This window comes from Thunnus albacares, chromosome 9, assembly GCF_914725855.1.
Source record: "Thunnus albacares chromosome 9, fThuAlb1.1, whole genome shotgun sequence".
NCBI classification, from domain to species: domain Eukaryota; kingdom Metazoa; phylum Chordata; class Actinopteri; order Scombriformes; family Scombridae; genus Thunnus; species Thunnus albacares.
In genome coordinates, this window is record NC_058114.1 from 22,782,855 (window position 1) to 22,804,044 (window position 21,190).

Genomic DNA, 21,190 nt, shown 5'->3' on the forward strand with positions numbered 1-21,190 from the left:
ATGATACAAACAATATTGATAATAAGCAACAGTGTAGTACAAAAAAGTAGATTTACCAGCATACTTTCAAAGAGTAAATATAATAAAAGGAATAAATAGTAATACAAAAAAGTAAATAATATAAAGTAAATAAATAAAATGAAAAAACTTTTTTTCCCCATTAATAGCCTATTAAATGTTGATATTGTTTGTCAATTACATATATATGTGTGTGTGTGTGTGTGTGTTTTTTTAATGTTTATACTGAGATAGAAAATAGCTAGTTGTAATGCTCTCACGCTCTCGTGCATAGAGTTGCTGGCCCACGCGCTGTGCTCACGGTCCCTCTCTGTGACGTCAGTGGCTCCCTGCCATATTTATTCATGCCGGGCAAGATGGCGGCGATACGGACGAGGTGTTATTGCCAGTGGACATAAAAAGGCATTTTATTCAAAAATATAAAACCGAGTCCGATACATCCGTGGTGTATTGTGTGTGTGTGTGCGTGTATTTACCGCGGCAACAAGCGTCGACGTCTTTTTTCATTTTATTTTACGCGTTTCAACGTTTTTTTTTATTTTCTTTACAAAATGTTCACGTTGTAGCTCACCCGCTAACCGACCAGCTGGCTAACAGAGAGCTAGCTGCTAGCTATCTATCACCGCCGAGCCGCCGTGAAGTGGAGAATGGGAGAAAAGCTGGAGCTCAAGCTCAAATCGCCGGTTGGAGCGGAACCTGCTAGCTACCCGTGGCCGTTACCAGTATACGTAAGTGTTCAACTTAAAACTGATTTAACAGATTTATATTCAGTCTCTTTGTTTTTGTCTTTGTCAGCTAGCTCTCTGCTAACACTGTCTAGCCTGAAGGAGCCGCGGCAGGCTCGTCCGGGGAGTCAGGTCATACTGGTCGGGATGGTGATAGACAGACATGGGTATCAGCCAAAATACGATGACTGATCAAATACTTTGTTTTTTTCACTCCTAATTATCCCCCAGAACAAATGTCATAAAGGAGCCTCGATACATTTGAACAGTGGTGATAATAGGCAGCGGAAAGTAACACTATCAGCCAAATATTGATTTGACAGCTAGTAATAAAAAGATGCTTTGACATAAGAGCAATTAAACAAGTCACATCTACACCCAGCATCATGTCAGTCCCTCCGTAACTTTGTTTTTGCCAGAAGTGTCTCGACTATGATTCATATTCCTACTGATACACATGTAAGTGAGTCGTTCATAGATGAGTTATACCAGTCTTTCGTTGCTCAGACTCACCATCTTGTACCAGTAAACAATCACACAGGGCAAATATTGTGGTGAGGTCTGAAACTCTCCATGTGTATAGATGTGGATGTCAGAACTGCATGTTTGGCAGTTTGCATTGTATATAGCCAGTATATACATACATATGTCCCTGATCTTTCTGTGCTCACTAATAGTCATGCCTGCTAAGAAAACAACTTCTTTTTTTTAGTTTTATTTTGAGTAGATGAACTGGATTCCTTGCCACACACTGTCAGCATGTCAGTGGCTGATTGCACTTGACTCATTGAAGAAGAAACGGAAAGGGAAGCGGTTGCAAGTTCTGTGATCTTTCAGTGACGTATATGGTTAACTTAAACTTTGTTTCTCATTTATAGTAATTGCGGTGAGACAGTACTGAGTGAAAGAAGCTGAAATTCTGAGAATGGCTGTGTGGGGTCTTTCTGTATGTCTCATCTCCACCTACGCTGCACCTAGTTTGGCCTTAGTTGTTTCAGTCATTTAGTTTCAAGTCACTGAGTCAGGGTTAGTAGTTGATGTAATCAGCCGCTCCTCTCTGCTTTGGCTGAAAGACTTGGCTCTCCCTTTACACCAGGCCAGAGTCTGATAACACTCACAGTTCCTCCCTCCCGGAGTGACTGCCTCACCCACTTCCTTATGTTATGGTCTAAACAAGCGAACAAGCATTTCAGGAATTTAATACACTGTTGACCTGCTATTTATATTGGGACTAGCTGTCATGCCTTGAATTAGAAACAGCTGATGATCCTCCATGTGGAGTTCTGCAATAGGGAGCATATTCATGCGGTGCTCTCCTCCTGTTTTCAAAGGAGAAAGTCTTCCTCTCTCTTCTCCCCTCCTCTCATGTCCATATGGTCAACTCTACAGGGAGGAGAACAGAAGAGACTGCTCCTCATTCAGCAATGCTGCAGTAACAGAATTCAAAAACACAGGCCATTATCTGTGCTCAAGTGTTTTTTTTCTCAGTCACATTTAATGATAGTTTTACCCTCGTTGAACTGCTTTCTGGTAGCAACTGATCCCACTCCATGTAGATTCATTCTTCACTCCCACAGAGCATGAAGATTGCTTATCTCACCCACAGAGCATGAACACAGTGCTGTCTGTGTTTTGATACACACAACATGGCTGTTGCACAGGGCTGTTGTGGTATAAGGCATGCTGTTACTCTAATCCAGCACCCAGAATGTAGGCTCATAAAAATACTCTGTCTTTCTTTCTTTCTTTCTTTCTTTCTTTCTTTCTTTCTTTCTTTCTTTTGTGTTGTGTTTCATTCTGTGTTTTGTCTGTGTTTCTGCTTGTCTCTCTCCTCGTCTCTCACTAAATCCCCACATCTGTGCATCTGTAAATGCTTCCATATGAAGAGCACCTCTGGTGTGGTGCAGCTCTTTGTCCATCTGGTTCTGGGTGTGGGTACTAACCAGGCCTGCATAGCATTTAAGAGACACACTGCTGCTAAAGTCAGCTGAATGTCTTTGGTACTCACCTGTGTATTTCACCTATTATTTACAAGGCTGTAATTACTGTAGAAAAATCAGTGGTGTCTGAGTTCAAGTGCTGTCACACCACTGAAATGGAAAAACAGTTGTCATATTAGTTATGAGGTTATTTTAATCTACAGTGGTCCTAAGTTGGAGGCAGGCAGCCTGCCAATGCATTTTAGTTGAATTGCAGACACTTGGTGTCACTAACATGTGACCAGCTGTGGCAAGATAAAACAACTGGACATGTTAAGACAGTTCTGGAAGAGGCAGTATGTTTGTAGTCATCAGATACTGTACACAAAAGTATGTTTCAGAAAGAACCATCTCTGCTTCAAAGAAAGAAAAGATAAGATGGTATCTTTTAGTTACTGGTTCCCCCATTGGGTTGTTTGAATCAGTTGTATTTTGTGGCAAGTACGAGTAATACAACTGGCACGCCTGCCTTAGTCATATGTTCTCGTAGGCTGATGAGGTCTACGTAGTGGAGCAATGCGTGGTGTAAAACCCCTACACCCACGGCGCGTCACGCTGAGGTAGGGAGAGATTGACTAAAGAGACTGTGGAGAGAGGCGGTGGAGTACGTCAACTCTTCCCACAGTGGGGAGAGAGGAGGGTCTCCTGTTCTTTTTGTCTCATTCTCGTTTTGAGTGTTTATTTTTAGCCACAGCCTTGTGCTAGTGTTGCTGTGTGCCGTCTTTGTGTGAGCAGGTGACCTCCCCCCTTCAACATCTCATACGCTAGCTCACACAGTCTCTTTCATACACTTATACACCATGTATATCTTCTCTATTTAGTAGTACTTAGTGTGGAAAATCTGCTGTGCAGCTGTATGGTTATTAAGGTTTGTAGCTAATGCTGCTTATTAGCAACACAGCTAGCAGTTAGCTTGATTATATGGTTGTATCTGAAATGCTGTGCTGACAGAAATAGCTGGAGATTTCCTGTGTTATCATGCATATTTGAGTGTGTGCGCATGCATGTTTGAGTCTTGGCGGAAGTTTGCGTAGTAGTGGCGGGCAGTATTGAGCGGGAAGCCGGGAGCTCCAGGCTGTGAGCTGTTAGCTGCTGCTGCTGTGCCAGGCCTCAAACAGCTGACAAATACCAGGCTTTCCCTCCTCTCTCTGGCCCCCTCGCTCTCCACAGCTCTTCTCTCTTTCACTTTCCTTCCTTTTACTCTTTTTCTTTTTACCCTCTGATTTCTCCTTCTCTCTTATTTTCCTTCTTTTCTTTCCCTCCACCAGAGGCACTCCTTGGCAATGTGCTGTAGCGGGAGACAGAAAGTGGGTCAGTGGGTCAGCTCAGGCAACAGGCTCAGGCTGGCTGCGCTCTGGGTGTAACTTGAGTCCTATTTCTCCCACAGAGCAAGTCAGCACTCTCCAGCTAAGATTACCAACAATAGATTCTCTGCACAGGATCAATGAAATTCATCCTAACTTACTTTATCAGGGTTTGTTCAAAACTAAAATGCCAATTTAATACAATTGAACTTAAATAAGCTAATTTTGAGACATGGTTTGGAATAGTCTTAGTTTAGTCTTGCGCTAACTGAATCGATTTTATGCAGGTTAGAGTCACTCCAGATGAAATTAAGCTTTAAATCAAACCTAGGTGGAGACAGGTTTATTATCAGATTAATGTTGGCTGTCACTGAAAACACATAGTTTGTTTAGACTGCGAACATAAATCAGTAATACCAGCCAGAGCCAACATATTGACATCATTTTGATAAAAATGTATATTCACAATTACAACAAAAATACTGTAAAGATAATTTTAATGCTGTAGACTATGCTTGCATTATTGTCAGAGGGGAGTCTGAACTGCCTTCACTCAATCTTTTGGTTATTTTAATGTTTCTGGAATTGAGTACGTGACTTACATCTGACTTCATAGTTTAGAATTACTGTTTTAGATTACGGCCCAGTTTAATTTATACCCTGTCTGGAAAACCTGCATGAAAACATCAGAATTTAGTTATTTGTACAAAAACGCAGGTATACTAGAGTGCTGCGTCTACACACTACTGCTCTGATATAGAAACTAACTCTGTGACACTGCTGAGGATGAGAGTGTGCTTCCTCTGCAGTAGACCTGGGCGATATGCCCGATTAAATAATATTGCAATATTTTTAGGCTATATTGCGATACACAATATATATCTCGATATTTTGAAATCTTCTCTAAAACACATCATAAATGCTTGATTTAAGCCTTTGATGCATACAATCACACCAGTATGATGATTCTAGTAGTACCTGTAATATACGTCTGCATTAAAGGTTCACTATGTAGAATTGTGAAGCAATTTACATGTATATATGTTTTTTTATTGCCAATGACTGAACGGGTAGTAATGTAACATTAAAAAAAAACACAACAACTACTCAACTAAAACGGTGCTATCCAACTAGAAACACCCTGTTGACATTAGCTCTCCAGCTAACGAGACAGCTAGCTGCCTCTTTCAGCCACTACACGTTTCACAACCAAACACGCTCCCAAGTACACACAGCTAAAACAACATTATTTCCCCAACAAAGGAGCAGAAAACAAGCAGAACATAGCTTACCCCTTTTGTTTTTCCTGTTGGTAGTCCAAAGGTCGTAATAAGCACACATTTCACAACAAAACCACAGCGCGTTGTTCCCCAGCCACAGCTCATTGCTGCCCGGACTCAGCATGTTGCTCCCCGTCCACAGCAAGTTGCTCCCCGGCCACAGCTCACTGAGCCTACTGATGTTTAGTAAACACAGTTGGTAAAAAAAAGTTGTTGGTTTGCGGATCTGGTTCGGGTGGTTGATTAACACACATTTGTGCGGGTTGGGCGGTGCGGATCGGCTCCCACTGGTCAGCGGCCACAGTGTAGCAGGAGCCTCTGTGTGTGTGTGTGTTTGTGTGTGTGTGAGCGGGCGCACGTACGTACAGCAGGCAGGGGGGAGGGGCTGACTGACTGGGAGTGAGAGATGCTTTGCTGAAAGACGGTGCAAAACGCAACGTTGGAGATCTTTTATGTAATTATGACAAGTGTAAGTGAGGAAAAAGACATCACCTGCAATAGTCTCATGCTGTGAGCACGAACACCAGGATGTTGACTGCAGCTTATTTAACGGCCACAGATGTCACTAATGAGAAGGAATTTCTGATTCTTACATACAGATCCTTTAAAACATGCTTGTTTACTGTATATTTATTAGTGGTTTCTATTGGAACAATTTTAGACTTTCATTCAAAAAGCGTTAAATCACATCCAAATTCAAATTAACAAAACAGTATTTATTCAAACCAGGCAATTGCACACAAAGGCTTTTAACAGCTGTTGAATGAAAATAAATAATCGTATAATTTAGGCCTACATACTATGGCCTACTTCTCAGAGACCCTTAACAGAAACAGAGCTCAAAGCAACACAAAGTGCATTCAACAAGAAACCCCAGGAAAGACATTTCAAAACAACATATACTAAAGTGCACTTTTTGCGTGTGATGTTTGTGACAACAGGTCATTTAGAAAACGGTAAAATAAAAATAGCAGTGTGTGAACCATAGAGGCAGAGGTCCAGGCTGTCATTGTGACAAACCGCTCTGCAGAACAATAACAGTCACATCACAGGATAGGAGTATGAGTGTGTGTGTTTACTGTGTGTGTGTGTGTGTGTGTGTGTGTGTGTGTGTGTGTGTGTGTTAGTTTCTATGACACTAACTGGGGTTAGGGTCTTAAGTGATGTAGTGTGTTACTGTGGCCGTTATTTCTTTCTATTTTGGACTTTTTTTGTCATATGGGATTGATTTGGCAAATGAAGAAGCCAGAGTCGTTGGCTTCTGGGCTGGTTGCCTTGGCGTTTTATTTGCTGTGGGAGGTGGAGATGCGGACATGCAGAGTTTCAGGCCTTCTTTTCGTAGTGGATGGCATTTCAAATGGTGAAACAAATTTGTGGTACTGCTGCCTTTTGTGGCATTCTGGCTTTGCTGCATATTTTGCAGATAACTGTTGTTTGTTCAACATCTTCCTTGTGATACCTAAAACACTGCCATATGATGGACCCACTGCTGTTTCTTTTCAGAACCAGTTCGTCAGCCTCCATCTTCTATTACCGTTTCCAAACTCAACACATAAATTCGCTTCGGCGTTACACTTCTTTTGCTCTCTCCAGGCTCTTTCGCTGTTCCCTACAGATACAAAGACACACGCCTCACCTATACGTCACACACTCGCCCAGGAGAGTGGTGTGGATGGGCAGGACAGTGTGTGTGACGTATTGTGTATGTGAGTTTTTTTTTCATTTTTGTGTTTGTGAGAGGGAGAGAGTCATAGGAGAGAGTGATAGAAGAGAAATGCCAAAGTAAGTTTCATGCTGGCGGCAGTTATGTGACAGTTTGTACTCAATGTTAGCGATATAGTCATTTCCTACATTACACATAGAACAAGCCGTGACACATCGAGTATATTCGATATATCGCCCACCCGTTATTCTCAGTATGTGTTGTAAACATTGACAGAATTCATAAATAGTCTAATGTTTGGCAACACTGGGTCAGATGTGACTGCAATGAAAGGAGGAATCAGAGTACTTTGTCATTAGGACTGTGGCATTACATGTATAATTGTATTACTGGAATAATAAACCCAACCCATCTTAGCAGACATGAAGCTGCAATTTGGTTACTTCGCTGTGCCAGTGTTTTTAATCATTGTATAGTTCTGTGCAAAAGTTTTGGCACCCCCAAGGATATGAAACATAAAACACAATATTTTCAGCAAACATTAATACATAGTTACTAAGGGTGTAATGGTACACAAAATTCATGGTTCAGTATGTACCTCAGGTTAGGGGTCATAGTTCAGCACGATATTGGTACAAAAAGAAACATAGAAAATAACATTTTGGTCTTTTATTTTGAAAAATATGAACGTCCAACAATGGCTCATTGGTTGTAACTATTACTGAAACAGTTCAGTTGTGCTGCAGTGGAAAAAGAAAACAACCTGTCTGTTTCTTGCAGGGAGTCAGGACACCTGCTGGCAGCTGTTTTATGATAATTTATGGTCTAACTATATATAAAGTAGTTGAAATTAAACTATTTTGACAGTAATTGTTTGGGTCATGGAGCGTATTCTTTGCATGACTGCGTGTACCTAACTGTAACATCTGTACCATGACGGGATGAATACACGTACTGTTACACTCCTAATAGTTCCTTTTTATGTAATAAATTGAAAAAAAATAAAAACATTATTTTGGCACCATGTGCCAAAGTTTGGGCACCCTACATAGTCAGTACTTAAGCCCTTTCAGCTTCAGTTTTTTTTTACAGACAGTGTGATGTTGGCGTCCAGTATTTGCTGGTATTCAGTGGAATTTTAGCATTTCTCCTGCAACCTGTGCCTCTGGCTGCAACTCAACCCCAAAGCATGATTGATCCATCTCCATGGTTAATAGTTGGCAACGTGTTCTTTTCATGAAATGCTGCTCCTTTTTTCTCCAAACATACATTTGCTGATTGTGGCCAAAGAGTTCTGTTTTAACTTCTTCAGTCACTTGTTTTCAAAACGCATCAGGCTTCTGTAGATGTTTTGTCACATACTTCTGACATTGGATTTTATAATGAGGACGCAGGTCAGGTTTTCTTCTACTGACTCTTCTCAAAGGTCTTGTTTGTGCGAGCATGTGGAATGTTGCACCATCACTTCTGAGTCTGCAGAATCTTCCTGCAGGTTTTTTGCAGTCAAATGGAGGGTCTTGATTTGCCTTTCTGACCAGCATACAAGCAGTTCTCTCCGAGAGTTTTCTGTGTCTTCCAGATCTCATCTTGACCTCCACAGTTCCCCTAAACTGCCATCTCTTAATTACATTTCACACTGTGGAAACTGCAAACTGACAACACTTTGATATATATTCTTGTAGCCTTCTTCTGCATTATGGGTGTCAATAACTTTCATTTTCAGTCTTACACAGCTGCTTATAGGAACCCATAGTTGCTGAGTGTTCGCACAAGGTCTGAAAAGTCAGTTAGGGATGTCAGTTTCAGTTCATTTTGCTTTGACAGACTGACACCCATTAACTGGCAAATAAGCGGTTAATTTTTAAGAGAAGTTGTGATGTAACTTTCATTTGTGAGAGCTGTCCAGCAGTCGGCAGTCAGAGCTAGCTTGACTTTTAGCTCATCCTCCTTCTCCTCAAAGTATTTTTCAATGCGTTTACTCAAGTGGCTCTCGATGGCATAACGTATTTGGGCTCGAGTAATGAATATAAATAATAATACAAATATAAGGTGACCCTGATTGTGAGTTAACCCCCCTCCCCCCTTTTCCAACAGCTGTTTTTGGAAAAATAACATTAGTTTTTGAATATAACTTACATTAAAGTATAATAACATATTCACAAACACTCCTATCAGGCTCTTGGAAGTGGTCAAAAATAATTTTCTCCAGCAGTTATAAGACTGCCTGTCTGTCTTTTTGAGCTCCTTATCATCTGTCACAGTGGTATTTGGCAGCTTGACATATTCCATTTCTGCAGTAGAGACGTCGGAAGACACTTTGGACTCGTTTTCACTCGTCATGAATTTATTTCCCCAAACTTTTGTATACAACTGTATACTTCACATTCAACTCTTACCATTAAATACATGATACACATATGATTTGTCATATTAATTTCTTCTTGGGGCATCTCTGTTTGCCTTGATTTCAAAATTTGAAGTTTGTATTTTAAAAATGCTGACATTATAAATGGTTATAGTTTATTAACATTAATAGCAAAATGATTGTGGAAATCATGACGTAGATGCAGACAGCGGTGGGTAGACTCTTACTTCTTAACAATACTGTTATGGTCAGTTAATTGCCTGTTTCTCTGTTGTCAGGATAAACACCATGATGCTGCTCATGAAATCATCGAGACCATTCGGTAAGTGATCTTTCTGCCCTCTGACTCAACTCTTGTAAACTCCCACATGAACACAGACAGCGAGTGACTGTGTCATGTACATTATATCATGACAGTTTTATATGTGTGTTTTCTAGGTGGGTGTGTGAGGAGATCCCAGACCTCAAACTGGCAATGGAAAACTATGTTCTCATTGACTACGACACCAAGAGGTGAGCCTTGGGTCACATCAAAATCTACATGTGTCAGAAATGATAAAACAATTTTTTAATGTCACAATTGACATCATTTTGAAGTAGTTTCATTGTGACACCAAGATGACGATTGTTCCTGTGAAGTCAACAAAGTAGTTATTGTTTGATTTTGAACTTTTATTTTTATCCTATGCAAAATTATGGTATTCATTTTGTGTCTTTGTTTTTTCACAGTTTTGAGAGTATGCAGAGACTTTGTGACAAGTACAACAGGGCCATCGACAGCATTCACCAGCTGGTGGGTCCATATGTGTGAAGAGTTTTTATTGTTGTGTAGGTGACATGAATGTGAAAGCGAGTGTTTCTTTTGACTCTTAACCATGCATGACCGAACCAGCACAAGATTAATGTCCAGTACATATAATTGATCATCTTCAGGTTCTAGTTATAAACTGATATGTTTTTAGGGTCAGTGCTCTCTAGTCCATACCTGTGTCCAAACTTGCCTTTTTATTGATTTATAAATGTTTAGGTTAAAAAATCTGCATCTGCATTCTGCATCACTCATTGGAATAAATGCTGATACGTATTCATCTTTGAAGGGCCAACATGGCAAGGTCATTATGCCTTGATTGGAGTGTGTTTGTATGTGAATAAACATAGAGTATAATCCCATTTTACAGTGGAAGGGGACCACCCAGCCCATGAAGCTGAACAAGCGTCCTTCCAACGGGCTGCTGAGACACATCCTACAGCAGGTGTACAACCACTCAGTGACTGACCCTGAGAAGCTGAACAACTATGAGCCCTTTTCCCCTGAGGTGTACGGAGAGACCTCTTTCGACCTGGTCGCTCAGATCATCGACGAGATGGAAATGATGGAGGATGACACTTTTGTAGACCTTGGCAGTGGTTAGTGTGCTACTGTTCTGGGAGGTTGAGGGTGACAGAGAGATTCATCTGACACTCCTTTTACACAGAACGAGATCTGTCATACAAAGCCAAATGGCGCTGAGTTGGAAAAAAGTTTCTTGCCAGTTTATCTCCAGACCTGTCAAATGTCTTGTTAACGGGTCAGTAGTACACTAATAGTGTAGTGGAAACAGTTTTTGTTAAACAAACGTACCTGATGTCAAGTTATATAAAAGGTCATTAGATTGACAGCGATGGTGTCTTTGTCTGTTTGGTATAAAACATATACGAAAGAGGAACCTCATTAATTTTTTATTGTTTCTGATTTGTAGGAGTGGGGCAGGTAGTGCTGCAGGTTGCAGCAGCGACCAATTGTAAACACTACTATGGTGTAGAGAAAGCAGACATTCCAGCTACCTATGCAGAGGTAACTACTTAAATATCTCACAGGACCAGAGGGATGCTCCAGAAAGCAAAGAAAAGCGAGACTCTGGTCACATTTAGACCAACAATATCTTTGTTTAACTCGCTTATCCTACTTTCTCGAGCAGCCTCTGAGGACATGCTGAGCTGGTTGTTTTTTTTTTACTTGTTTGGTTTTCTGTTTTGTTTTTTTTAAATTTACTTTTATTATCAATTGTTTGGAAAGTTATATGTATTTTCTTTCTTTCAGACCATGGATAAAGAGTTTAAAAAGTGGATGAAATGGTATGGGAAGAAACATGGGGAGTACACAGTAAGTTTACTCTCAGTTTAGTATTTACTCTGAGTAACACTTAGGTGTTCTGCAGATCCACAAGTACTCAGGATTGTCTGTTTCTCTTTACTTTTTAGCTGGAGAGAGGTGATTTTCTGTCTGAAGAATGGAAAGAAAGGATTGCCAACACAAGGTAGTATATCAAACCAGGTCGCAGTGACAGTCTGAAAGACACATTTGCCGTTTATTTCCAATAAGACCATTTATAAGCTGAATTTATACACAGAAAGACCAGAAAATAGAAACCTCGTAATACATTCCAATAATATTTGAACTAAGAAAGTTCCAGTCCTGTAATAAATGCTACAGCTATGAAACTTATTATTTTTAAGTGTTCTGTGAAACAAGGTGTTTCTAATATTTAGTTACTCTGTAGAACAGTCGATGTATGAAATGTGTGTATTTCTCTGTCAAAACTTGACTTATAGTGTAATGTTTTTTTTTAATGCCTGCCCAAGATCTAAACTGCTTCTATCTTTGTCTGTTTTCCAGTATTATTTTTGTGAATAACTTTGCCTTTGGTCCAGAAGTAGATCACCAGCTGAAGGAGCGCTTTGCCAACATGAAGGAAGGTTAGTCATTTTTGCTCTTTGTGGTCACAACTTCGAGATTATAACCATAGAAACGCACACACACACATTTTAAAGATCAAATAAGCCTCCACTTTGAGGAGAAAAAGGATGAGCTAAAAGTCAAATAAGCCTGACTATCAAATGGAAAACATACATGTATTGATTAGTTATTGGTGTACTTTAATGTTAACTGACATTAATCAGGGATACAATGCCAATGCCTTTCTACTTATACTGTACATAACATTATCGTTTGACTAACTAGATAATTTAGGAATCTAAGGAACAAAACATTACACATTTATCTCTTTAGCTCGAGACTTCTTGGTCCAAAAAGAGCTATGACACCTCTTCTCTCTTCCCACATGCCAAATCCCTCCTGAAAATGTTTCAGATTAAATATCATTTTAAAACATTAGTCAAAGGGATTATACTTTAATTATGCTGGAAGGTAGTTTTATATGTAAATTAATGTAGTTTAGTTTTTTTACTGTAATCTATGCAGTGTTTAATGTTATTTTAAATGTCACTGCTTAACGTGAACGTCAGAGCAGCTGGTTGATGAGCTGCAACCAATTGAGGGATTTTATGAGGCCTTGGGAGTGAATTGATCAAAGGTTAAAGGTCATATAAGGCTTTGAAATAATAGCAGGTGCTAATAGCCTTTTCTTATGACAACAGACCTTTTCTCTCGTGTAGAAAACATCAAGGCCTTGTGCTGGTAGCACTGGGAGTGACACCTGGGTTCACTGGAAATAATCATTTATTCAGCTGTTCACATAAGTGATTAAAACAACAATGGATAATGGTATCCAGTAGCGACTATGTCAACTCTTGGCACTTGATCTTTGACCTCACAGCCACACTAAGCCACTCAGCTACAGGTTGTCAGTACTAAATGTGACCATGTGATTAATGTGTCTGTGGATCTGTTTGGGAAGTAATTGTGTTTGTTGTATTTGCTTTATGTAGTGAGGTGTAGCAATTATTGTTTGTGTCCACTGTGCAGCATTTTAAATTACAGAAAAACAATACTTTTTATGGTGTCTGTTGTTTTTTTTGTTTTTTTTATTTCCAGGTGGGAAAATAGTATCCTCCAAACCTTTTGCACCTTTAAATTTTAGAATAAACAGTCGAAACTTGAGTGGTAAGAACCTGATTTTTATCTCTCACCCTTTCATTGATTTGTATTTGTCCTGTATAGATTTTGAAATGCAGCGCCATGATTATCCTCTCTTGTCCTGCAGATATTGGCACAATAATGCGTGTGGTGGAGCTTTCTCCACTAAGGGGCTCAGTGTCCTGGACTGGAAAGCCAGTTTCCTACTACCTGCATACCATTGACCGCACCATAGTAAGCTCTGAAGCTTTTTTTTTAACACTCTATCTTGGCAAAACAAGATAAAAACAAACAAACCAAAAGACAAAAAGCTGAACCAGCACAAACAATTTATACATTGGAGACAAACAGTAACCTAAACTCGTGAGATAGGCTACCATAATAACAGCCAATATTGTTTTAATGAGTTGTCAGTCTCAGGAGTAAGCAAACACAGAGGGTTACACAGGGTAACACAAGTGCATCAGATAACAGTGATATGTGTGTCACTCTGGTAATTGGTTGAAGTAATCCCTGGTTAACAGGGCGGTAATCTTTGGGAATCTCACAATTCATTTCAATTCCGATTCTTGAGTGTCTGATTCGATTCAGAATCAGTTCTCGATTCAAAACAGATTCTTGATTGAATGAATAGAAAAGGGGGCACAATTTTCAATCTCTTGCTCCAGTATACTGTGTATATTAATGTCATGTCTGTGGAGAGCAGCCTCTCTGTTGCACTGTTAGCTCTAGTGCTGCTAGTGACCGACTTGTTGTGTGTTACCACCTGAAGTAGATGTGGCTGCTCTCACCTCTCCTGATTTTGTTGCAATTTGTACCTGAGAACTTGCTAAAATGGTACCACAGTAGAAGAGTTTATGCCTCAGTAGGTATTTTGCTATATTGTTTGTACCTTTTAGGGGAATGGATTTTGATTGTTAAGCAAGTGTACGTGAGGAAAGGCAAGTCAACTTCAACCAACTAGCTCTGAACAAAGGTCACCGATCGAAAGCTGTGTGTCAGTAAAATGAGTCAGTAAAATGAGTCAGTAAACTGACTCACAATCCAAAAACATCACAGATACTAAACTACTAAACAGAACTAAACAAACTTGCCAAACATTGTCACGTCACTGTTTAACGATTTATGCGTTTAAATAATTTATTTATAAGCTTAAAATCTGAATGTATCTGGTCAATAGTTGCCTCTGGTTGTGCTTTGAACTAGTATTGTCCATTATGTTTTGCTTGTAGAAAAAGTAAAAGCCTTGGTAAAAAATGTGTCAGCATTAAATGAGCAAAATCACTGATTGAGTCAGCAACATTGACTGTATTTCACAAACAGCTCACAGGGTTCAAAATGTCAACCGCGCGGTCTTGTTCAGGACATTGTTAGCTTTAAAAAAAAGCCTCATGCTCTAAATTTGTTTTAAATATAACAAGTTATTTTTTATTTTTAGCAGAGTTCAGTAGAATAAGAAATTACATTTCCTTTCATTATGACTGTACACCTACATTGATTAAATCATGTTATAGCCAAAAATGTGGAATCAACATATTTTCAAGGTTGAGTTAAGCACCATGATTATTAAACTTGGGTGGAATGTAAACATTTGTAAAGGCAATGAAACAAACATTTTCTGGGAAATTAAAAGTTCCTTTGGTCTATTAAAAGTGACGTCTAATATCTACATTTTCTTTGTCCTGTTTTTCAGCTTGAAAACTATTTTGCTAGTCTCAAAAATCCTAAACTCAGGGTAAGTCTTCATCTTCTTCATCAGTGTATTGACAATGTCATTGTACTCACTGAAATTTCTGTATCAAACCCTTAAAATGATTCATCCTATGTCAGGAGGAGCAAGAGGCAGCTAGGCGACGTCAACAGAAGGATACAAAGGACAGTAAAAGCAATAGCACCACACCCACAAAACCTAAAGAACAAAACAAGGTAGGTTATACACCGATTAACCAGACTTTATGTAGGAAGCAAGTCAAGCTCTCCGTGCTCTGTGCATGAATGTATATGTGTGTTTGTCTATGTGTATTACAGCAGGACTCCTGTGGGGAGGAGGAGCGTCCTAGCTTGGTGACAGTGGTCAAGCCCTCTGCCAAACCCCGAAGAGCCCGACTCTTGTCCAAAGGTCGCAAGCTGAACAACAAGAAGCGTGGTCGACCCAAGAAAGCTGCCCCGGCTGCTGAGAAGAAAAACAAGAAGAATCAGAGCGCGTTGGATTTGCTGCACGCCAAGACTCTTTCTGCGGCACCCCCTCAGGGTCAGAGGACACGCACATGCACACAATATGCAAATCCATCTTACTTTAAACTGCCTCATATTACAGAAAATAATCATATCCTCTTTATATCAACACTGTATGGCTTAGAAAACTTAATTGTAAATATGCTTTTTGTATGTACAGATGCATACCGGCCACCTCAGAGTCCCTTCTACCAGCTACCTCCCAAGGTCCAGCACTATCCCTCTAGTCAACTGCTGCTGAGCCCAACTCCTCCTGGTCTGCAACAACTGCTAGGTGAGCTGATAAAGAGTCAGTCTGTTTTAGCTGTCATGCTCAAAGTTGTTGTTCATGTCATACACATTATACCAGACCTGTCTATCTATTAAACAAGGTTATTGGATTCTGTTTCATTAAAACTGATGGTTAGGCATGTAACACTCAACTTTAAAGAGATCGAAGACTTTTCAATCTTTTTGGTATCTGAGGTCCTCTACCAACAACCGGACTTAAAAAGTTTTCTGTGTTTTTGTCTTCTTGCTCATTCTGTGTCTCCAACACACACCTTTTTCACAGATAACATCAAAGTTCAATACCTCCAGTTTATGGCCTACATGAAGACTCCTCAGTACCGCACCAACCTACAGCAGCTTTTAGAGCAGGAGAAGGTAATTAGTAACGCCCCTGCAGACATTTCTGATTTCCATTGCTAAGACATAGTATTAAGTGGTATGTTTCTTTCAACACATTTAAGCTGGCGTCTTTGTTAATGATGCAACTGTCGGTTTCTGTCCATCCTCTTACCTGTATTCCTGCTTTCCTCTCTGTCTCCAGCAAAAACACAGGGACCTGTCAGGGCAGGCGGAGCAGCTTCACTCTGTGTGTCAATCTCACAAGGACAAGATCAAAGGTCTCTTTCAGACCAAACTTGATGAGGTGAGAACTGCTACTTTATTGCCATCCAGATCACAGCTGTAAAGGCACAGTCAACAACATACCTTTTTTATATTAACATCCAGAAAATGCATCACTTTTATTCTACTTATTTATTTATTTATTTTATTCCATCTAATCTCATGTATCACCTATGCTTATGAAGTTATTTTTATTTTGAATTAAACCGAGGATACACAGAAATCATAATTTATTTGACTTACCAAATACAGTTTGATGTTTGACAGAGAACCTATCCCATTTCATTTGTATCTCATTTGCAAATGAACAGATAGTTCATAGATGCTTTGTCGTGTAGGCTACTGACTTTTCATACAGTATCATATTGTAGTTTGCTTGTCCTCACAGGTTAATTTAACACTAAGCTCCACTAGTTGAAAGTTTCAAGTCTGTTGCACCTGAGACCACATCCAGCATCACTGTTGGGTGCACTCTGTTGAAACTTGTAACCGCACCCAACAGTGATGTCATAGTGTGTTATTTATCCTTAATACAGCAGGGTGGGAACGTAAATCACTTGTAGTTTGCAAAGATAAGATTTAAGACACTTAATTTTCTGTGTTTGTGTGTGTGTGTGTGTGGTCAGCTTGGAGTGAAAGCCCTGACTGTGGAGGACCTGCTGCAGGCCCAAAAGGAAATATCAGCTCACAATCGTCAGCTGAAAGAGCAGACTAAGCAGCTTGAGAGAGACATGGCCTTGCTGAGAGACCACAGCCTGTTACTGGTGAGACCCCAGTGCTGCTGTGTTCTTATGACCTCCACCATGGTGGTTGATGTACTAGTTTAGCTCTAGTTTATACTATACAAGGTGGAAGTTAAAAGCTAATATTAAATGGTTTCACTTTGTTATATCATCCTCCATTTGGCAATGAAAAGCAAATAAATAACAGCAAATGTGCTCTGTGTGTTGTGTTCCAGCTAAAGTCTCGATGTGAGGAGCTGAAGCTAGATTGGGGCTCTTTGTGTCTTGAGAGTCTGTTGAAGGAGAAGCAGGCCCTACGCAGACAGATCTCTGAGAAACAGAGACACTGCTTGGAGTTGCAGGTACTTAGTCCACCTCAGTTTAATTTCCAAATGCTTGTATCTCTCTCCCACCTCTTTTATGTTCCTAAATACTTCTGTGTTCTGTGGCCTCTACCTCTATCCTGCCTTCCCCTTCCGTCCATGCAACACTCTTCACAGATATTTGAACAAATTAGCCCGATCACTTAAATTATGAGTAAAATACAGCTTTCAGGAAAAACATATGAATAAAATACAGCTTTCAGGAAGATTTCATGAAATGCTGTCACAACATTTTCCACCAAGAGTGCAAATAAATACATATGTCTTGTTTTCTCAGACATTTCAGCGTTGTTGTAGGATGCCTGTTTTACTGTGTAACGGCTCCCCCTGGTGTCTGTAGATCAGCATTGTGGAGTTGGAGAAAAGTCAAAGGCAGCAGGAGCTTCTTCATCTCAAATCCTACAGCCCCTGTGAGGGTTCCCCATACAGAAAGAGCCTGGAATCGCGCTCTTCCACAGACTTGGACTCCTCTAAGCTTGGCCTGTCCTCAGCCCCAGCTCTCAATGGTGTAAGCCCAGAGTTGTCTATCAATGGCACCAGCTCACCCTGTTTTGACCGGGCTAACACCAAGGGGGACCTTCTTTCCCGCTATCTGCCCATCTCTCCTGACCATGAGATCATACCTGCCACCCCTGATGCCCGGCAGAGGCAGCAAAGCTCCTCCCACGCTCTTCCTGACTACACACGCTTCTCCCCTGCCAAAATTGCCTTGCGGAGGCACCTTAACCAGGATCCCACGGCCTCTGCCCACTTAAAAGGTCCGGGGCTGGCCATACACAGGTTGGTAGGCTCTAAAAGCTCCCAATTTCCAATAATGAATCTATTTTAGTTTAATGGGCTCAAGGTGTTTTTGTTTGTTTTTCAGGGGGGAAATGGGTGGCATTAACTCTCCGCTTGGAGGCAAACAGAGCTGCCCCTCTCCCAATGCATCCGAAGCCCAGAATTTTCCTAAAGGTTCTGAGAGGGTAAATGTTTATCTTTCTTTTTGTCTTGCACTTTGTTGTGGGATTTCTGTAATAAGAACGGATTTACAGAGAGCAAGTCTGTCCTCCGAGTTTTAATCACACGCGTATGCATACAGACTCAGTGCCTGTGGTAGACAAAGATTTCCAAACACAGTCATACTCAGGCCGTATTCAGACCAAATCAGATGTTGCGGCTCACCGCCGCAGGGTTGAGTGGAGGTGTGTGGGGGTGTGGGCGTGTTTATTTGTGCTCTAGAACGTGACCACTGTGAAACAATCAAAATAACGTTTTATTGATCTGATTTACCAGCTTCCTCGCTTCCATCGCTCCCTCTCTTCATTCACTCTAGCTCGCTCAACTACAACTGTTCTCTCTCTCTCTCTTTTTCTCTCGCCTTTATTAAAACGAGTCAGGAAGCCGACAGTAAAGTCTAATTTCACTTTTAACACTATCAAATGAGGAGAAATGTCCTCCTCTCTTCCTAGTAACATCTTTGTCCTCCCTCATGGCAGAGTTTTACAGCTCTGATCAGTCTGATCGTCGGCTATGATTGGCCAGGCTGGTGCGGCACCGCTGCGGCCAAAACCCTGCAGCCTAAACACACTACCTCCATTCAAATGAGTGGGAGGAATGATTTGGTCTGAATACGGCCATATAGTGGTAGCCACGTCTGTCACAGAGCACTCTGTCACCGTTATAATATTCAAACTTGACAAGTAATTGGTACAACAGTTGCCCCTTTGTTCATCACTTATCAGTGTTTCTTTCCTGGAGGAGTTCTTCCTCCGCTTCGCTTCTGATACATTTCTACACTTTCTCACACAAGAGTTATTGTCAAAGCTGCTTCTTCCAGTTAACATCCTTATCTCCTTATTTGGTTTTCTTCCCTTCTAAGATAGATAAATATAAATATATTTATTTGGGGGGCATTTTTAACCTCAGAGACCCACGGGGGCATCTGTACCCTCGGCCAACATTACTGTCTTTCAAAGGCTGTAGCGGGCTCAGTTTTTTTAGAGTGAAGATATTGGTATCATGTGAAACTAGATGACCTAAGGCATCCATAAATTTTGGTGAGGGAAAAACTGGCATGGCCATTTTCAAAGGGGTCCCGTGACCTCTCACCTCTCAAGGTATCTGAATGAAAATAGGTATTATGGGTACTCGCGAGTCTCCCCTTTACAGACACGCCCACTTCATGCTAATCCCATGCAGTTTTTGGCAAAAACCATGCAGTATAAATGTGTTATTTTCACCTTTTCTAAAAATGGTGTATTTGAATATTTCTGCATACTGGGGTCCCTAAACAGTCTCGGAATTGGAAATGACTGGAAAGCTGAGACTCTTGTGGATTCAATGAGCCCAACTGTATTCATGTGTGATGATGTTAGTCCCCACCGTAGCCATTTCATTGTAGTGAGACCATTATTTAAAACTTGACCTCACTGTATAAAATGACCTATTGTGACCTCTAGGATAATCACAACCTCATGAAACTATACAAGCACAAACTAGAGATGGAGGGCATTCCATTCATTTTTATGGTTTATTCGGCATGCATCTTAACCAGTGGGATACTGGGGCGTGCCGGTACTTTGGCAATCTTGCTACCCTCTGACACGCCACTTTAGCCTTGCCTTTCTAAACAGTTAACAGTTAGCACTTTCTCTATTCACACTCCCAAAGACTCAAATATCTTTGGCCACACACATTCCATGAACCTTGTGTTACACTGATACTTTAGTATGTAATCAGACTAATGTCCTCTCAGTAAAAGGTTACATGATAAGATTCAGAATGATCAAACATGGTGGAAATTTAACTATTATAAAATATAAACCAAAATATTGCATGTGCAGTAACTATATTCAAACGTGTGCAATAAAGATATTCAAACTTGATTATACATGTACAGTATGTGTAGTTTCCCTTAAAACTTGCAGTGTCGGTATGTGTGTAAGCACACAGGTTACATAGATCTACTGTATCTTCCTAACAGTATTTACACAGGTATTTTCCCTTTGCTCATATAGGGTGGTAAGGAGAAGAGTCCATCTGTTCAGGGTGACAGCAGCATTACAAGCCTTCCAATTAGTATTCCTCTGAGCACTGTCCACCCAAGTAAACTACCAGTCAGCATCCCACTGGCCAGCGTGGTGCTGCCCAGTCGTGCTGAGAGACTGGTGAGTGTGTTTGTTACTATCTGCCATATGATTGTTTGATGGTTTTTGCAGCTGTCTGTAGCACCATACAGGAAGTGAAGTAGGCGTTCAGCATTGTGTCCAAGGACACATTTATTAGGGCATGAGGCTTTTGATGTATTGTTCAAGTTACAGTTAAAATCTCTGACCTCTGACAGGACTGTCTAGTCTTAGTCTAGGCCACCTGCTGCAGATGTAATGTTCACTTGTGAAAAGTAAGATTGGTGTGTACACATTAAGATGCACATGTTAGAGTGATGTTAGATTAACTGCTCTTGTTTCACCTGGATTATTACAACATATTTTGTGATTTTTGATTTCACACCATGATATGTTCTGTGTGTTCATAATTTCAGAGAAGTACTCCGAGTCCTGTGTCTCAGACAGGTCAGACCAATGGTAAGGATTTTCCATCCACGATTTAATGTATTTTTCACTATATTTTATTTACACGCAACACAGTTACTGCAAAGTGCTTTACAGCACACACAGAAAAACAGAACAACAGTACGGAGACAAACAAAAGAAAACAGAGTGACAATAATAATAGCAATAATAAATGCACAAGTTCACACAACATTGAGACAACACACAGCGACAGA

At 40.4% G+C, this 21,190-nt stretch overlaps 1 protein-coding gene across 3 annotated transcripts in view; it reads left to right on the forward strand.

Moving 5' to 3' along the window:
• The first annotated feature begins 344 nt into the window (after positions 1-344).
• The window catches only part of dot1l (DOT1-like histone H3K79 methyltransferase), a 29,716-nt gene continuing 8,870 nt past the window's right edge, over positions 345-21,190 (forward strand). For all 3 annotated transcript variants that reach the window (XM_044360725.1, XM_044360727.1, XM_044360726.1), the window contains exons 1-23: positions 345-746; positions 9,613-9,656; positions 9,773-9,847; positions 10,064-10,127; positions 10,513-10,741; positions 11,074-11,168; positions 11,415-11,477; positions 11,576-11,631; positions 11,991-12,070; positions 13,149-13,217; positions 13,318-13,424; positions 14,884-14,925; positions 15,021-15,116; positions 15,219-15,441; positions 15,586-15,699; positions 15,979-16,070; positions 16,237-16,338; positions 16,943-17,080; positions 17,275-17,400; positions 17,762-18,201; positions 18,287-18,386; positions 20,421-20,570; positions 20,945-20,987. In XM_044360725.1, the coding sequence (XP_044216660.1) occupies positions 666-746; positions 9,613-9,656; positions 9,773-9,847; positions 10,064-10,127; positions 10,513-10,741; positions 11,074-11,168; positions 11,415-11,477; positions 11,576-11,631; positions 11,991-12,070; positions 13,149-13,217; positions 13,318-13,424; positions 14,884-14,925; positions 15,021-15,116; positions 15,219-15,441; positions 15,586-15,699; positions 15,979-16,070; positions 16,237-16,338; positions 16,943-17,080; positions 17,275-17,400; positions 17,762-18,201; positions 18,287-18,386; positions 20,421-20,570; positions 20,945-20,987 (2,629 nt within the window). In that variant the 5' untranslated portion in view covers positions 345-665. The remainder of the gene's footprint in view (positions 747-9,612; positions 9,657-9,772; positions 9,848-10,063; positions 10,128-10,512; positions 10,742-11,073; positions 11,169-11,414; positions 11,478-11,575; positions 11,632-11,990; positions 12,071-13,148; positions 13,218-13,317; positions 13,425-14,883; positions 14,926-15,020; positions 15,117-15,218; positions 15,442-15,585; positions 15,700-15,978; positions 16,071-16,236; positions 16,339-16,942; positions 17,081-17,274; positions 17,401-17,761; positions 18,202-18,286; positions 18,387-20,420; positions 20,571-20,944; positions 20,988-21,190) is intronic.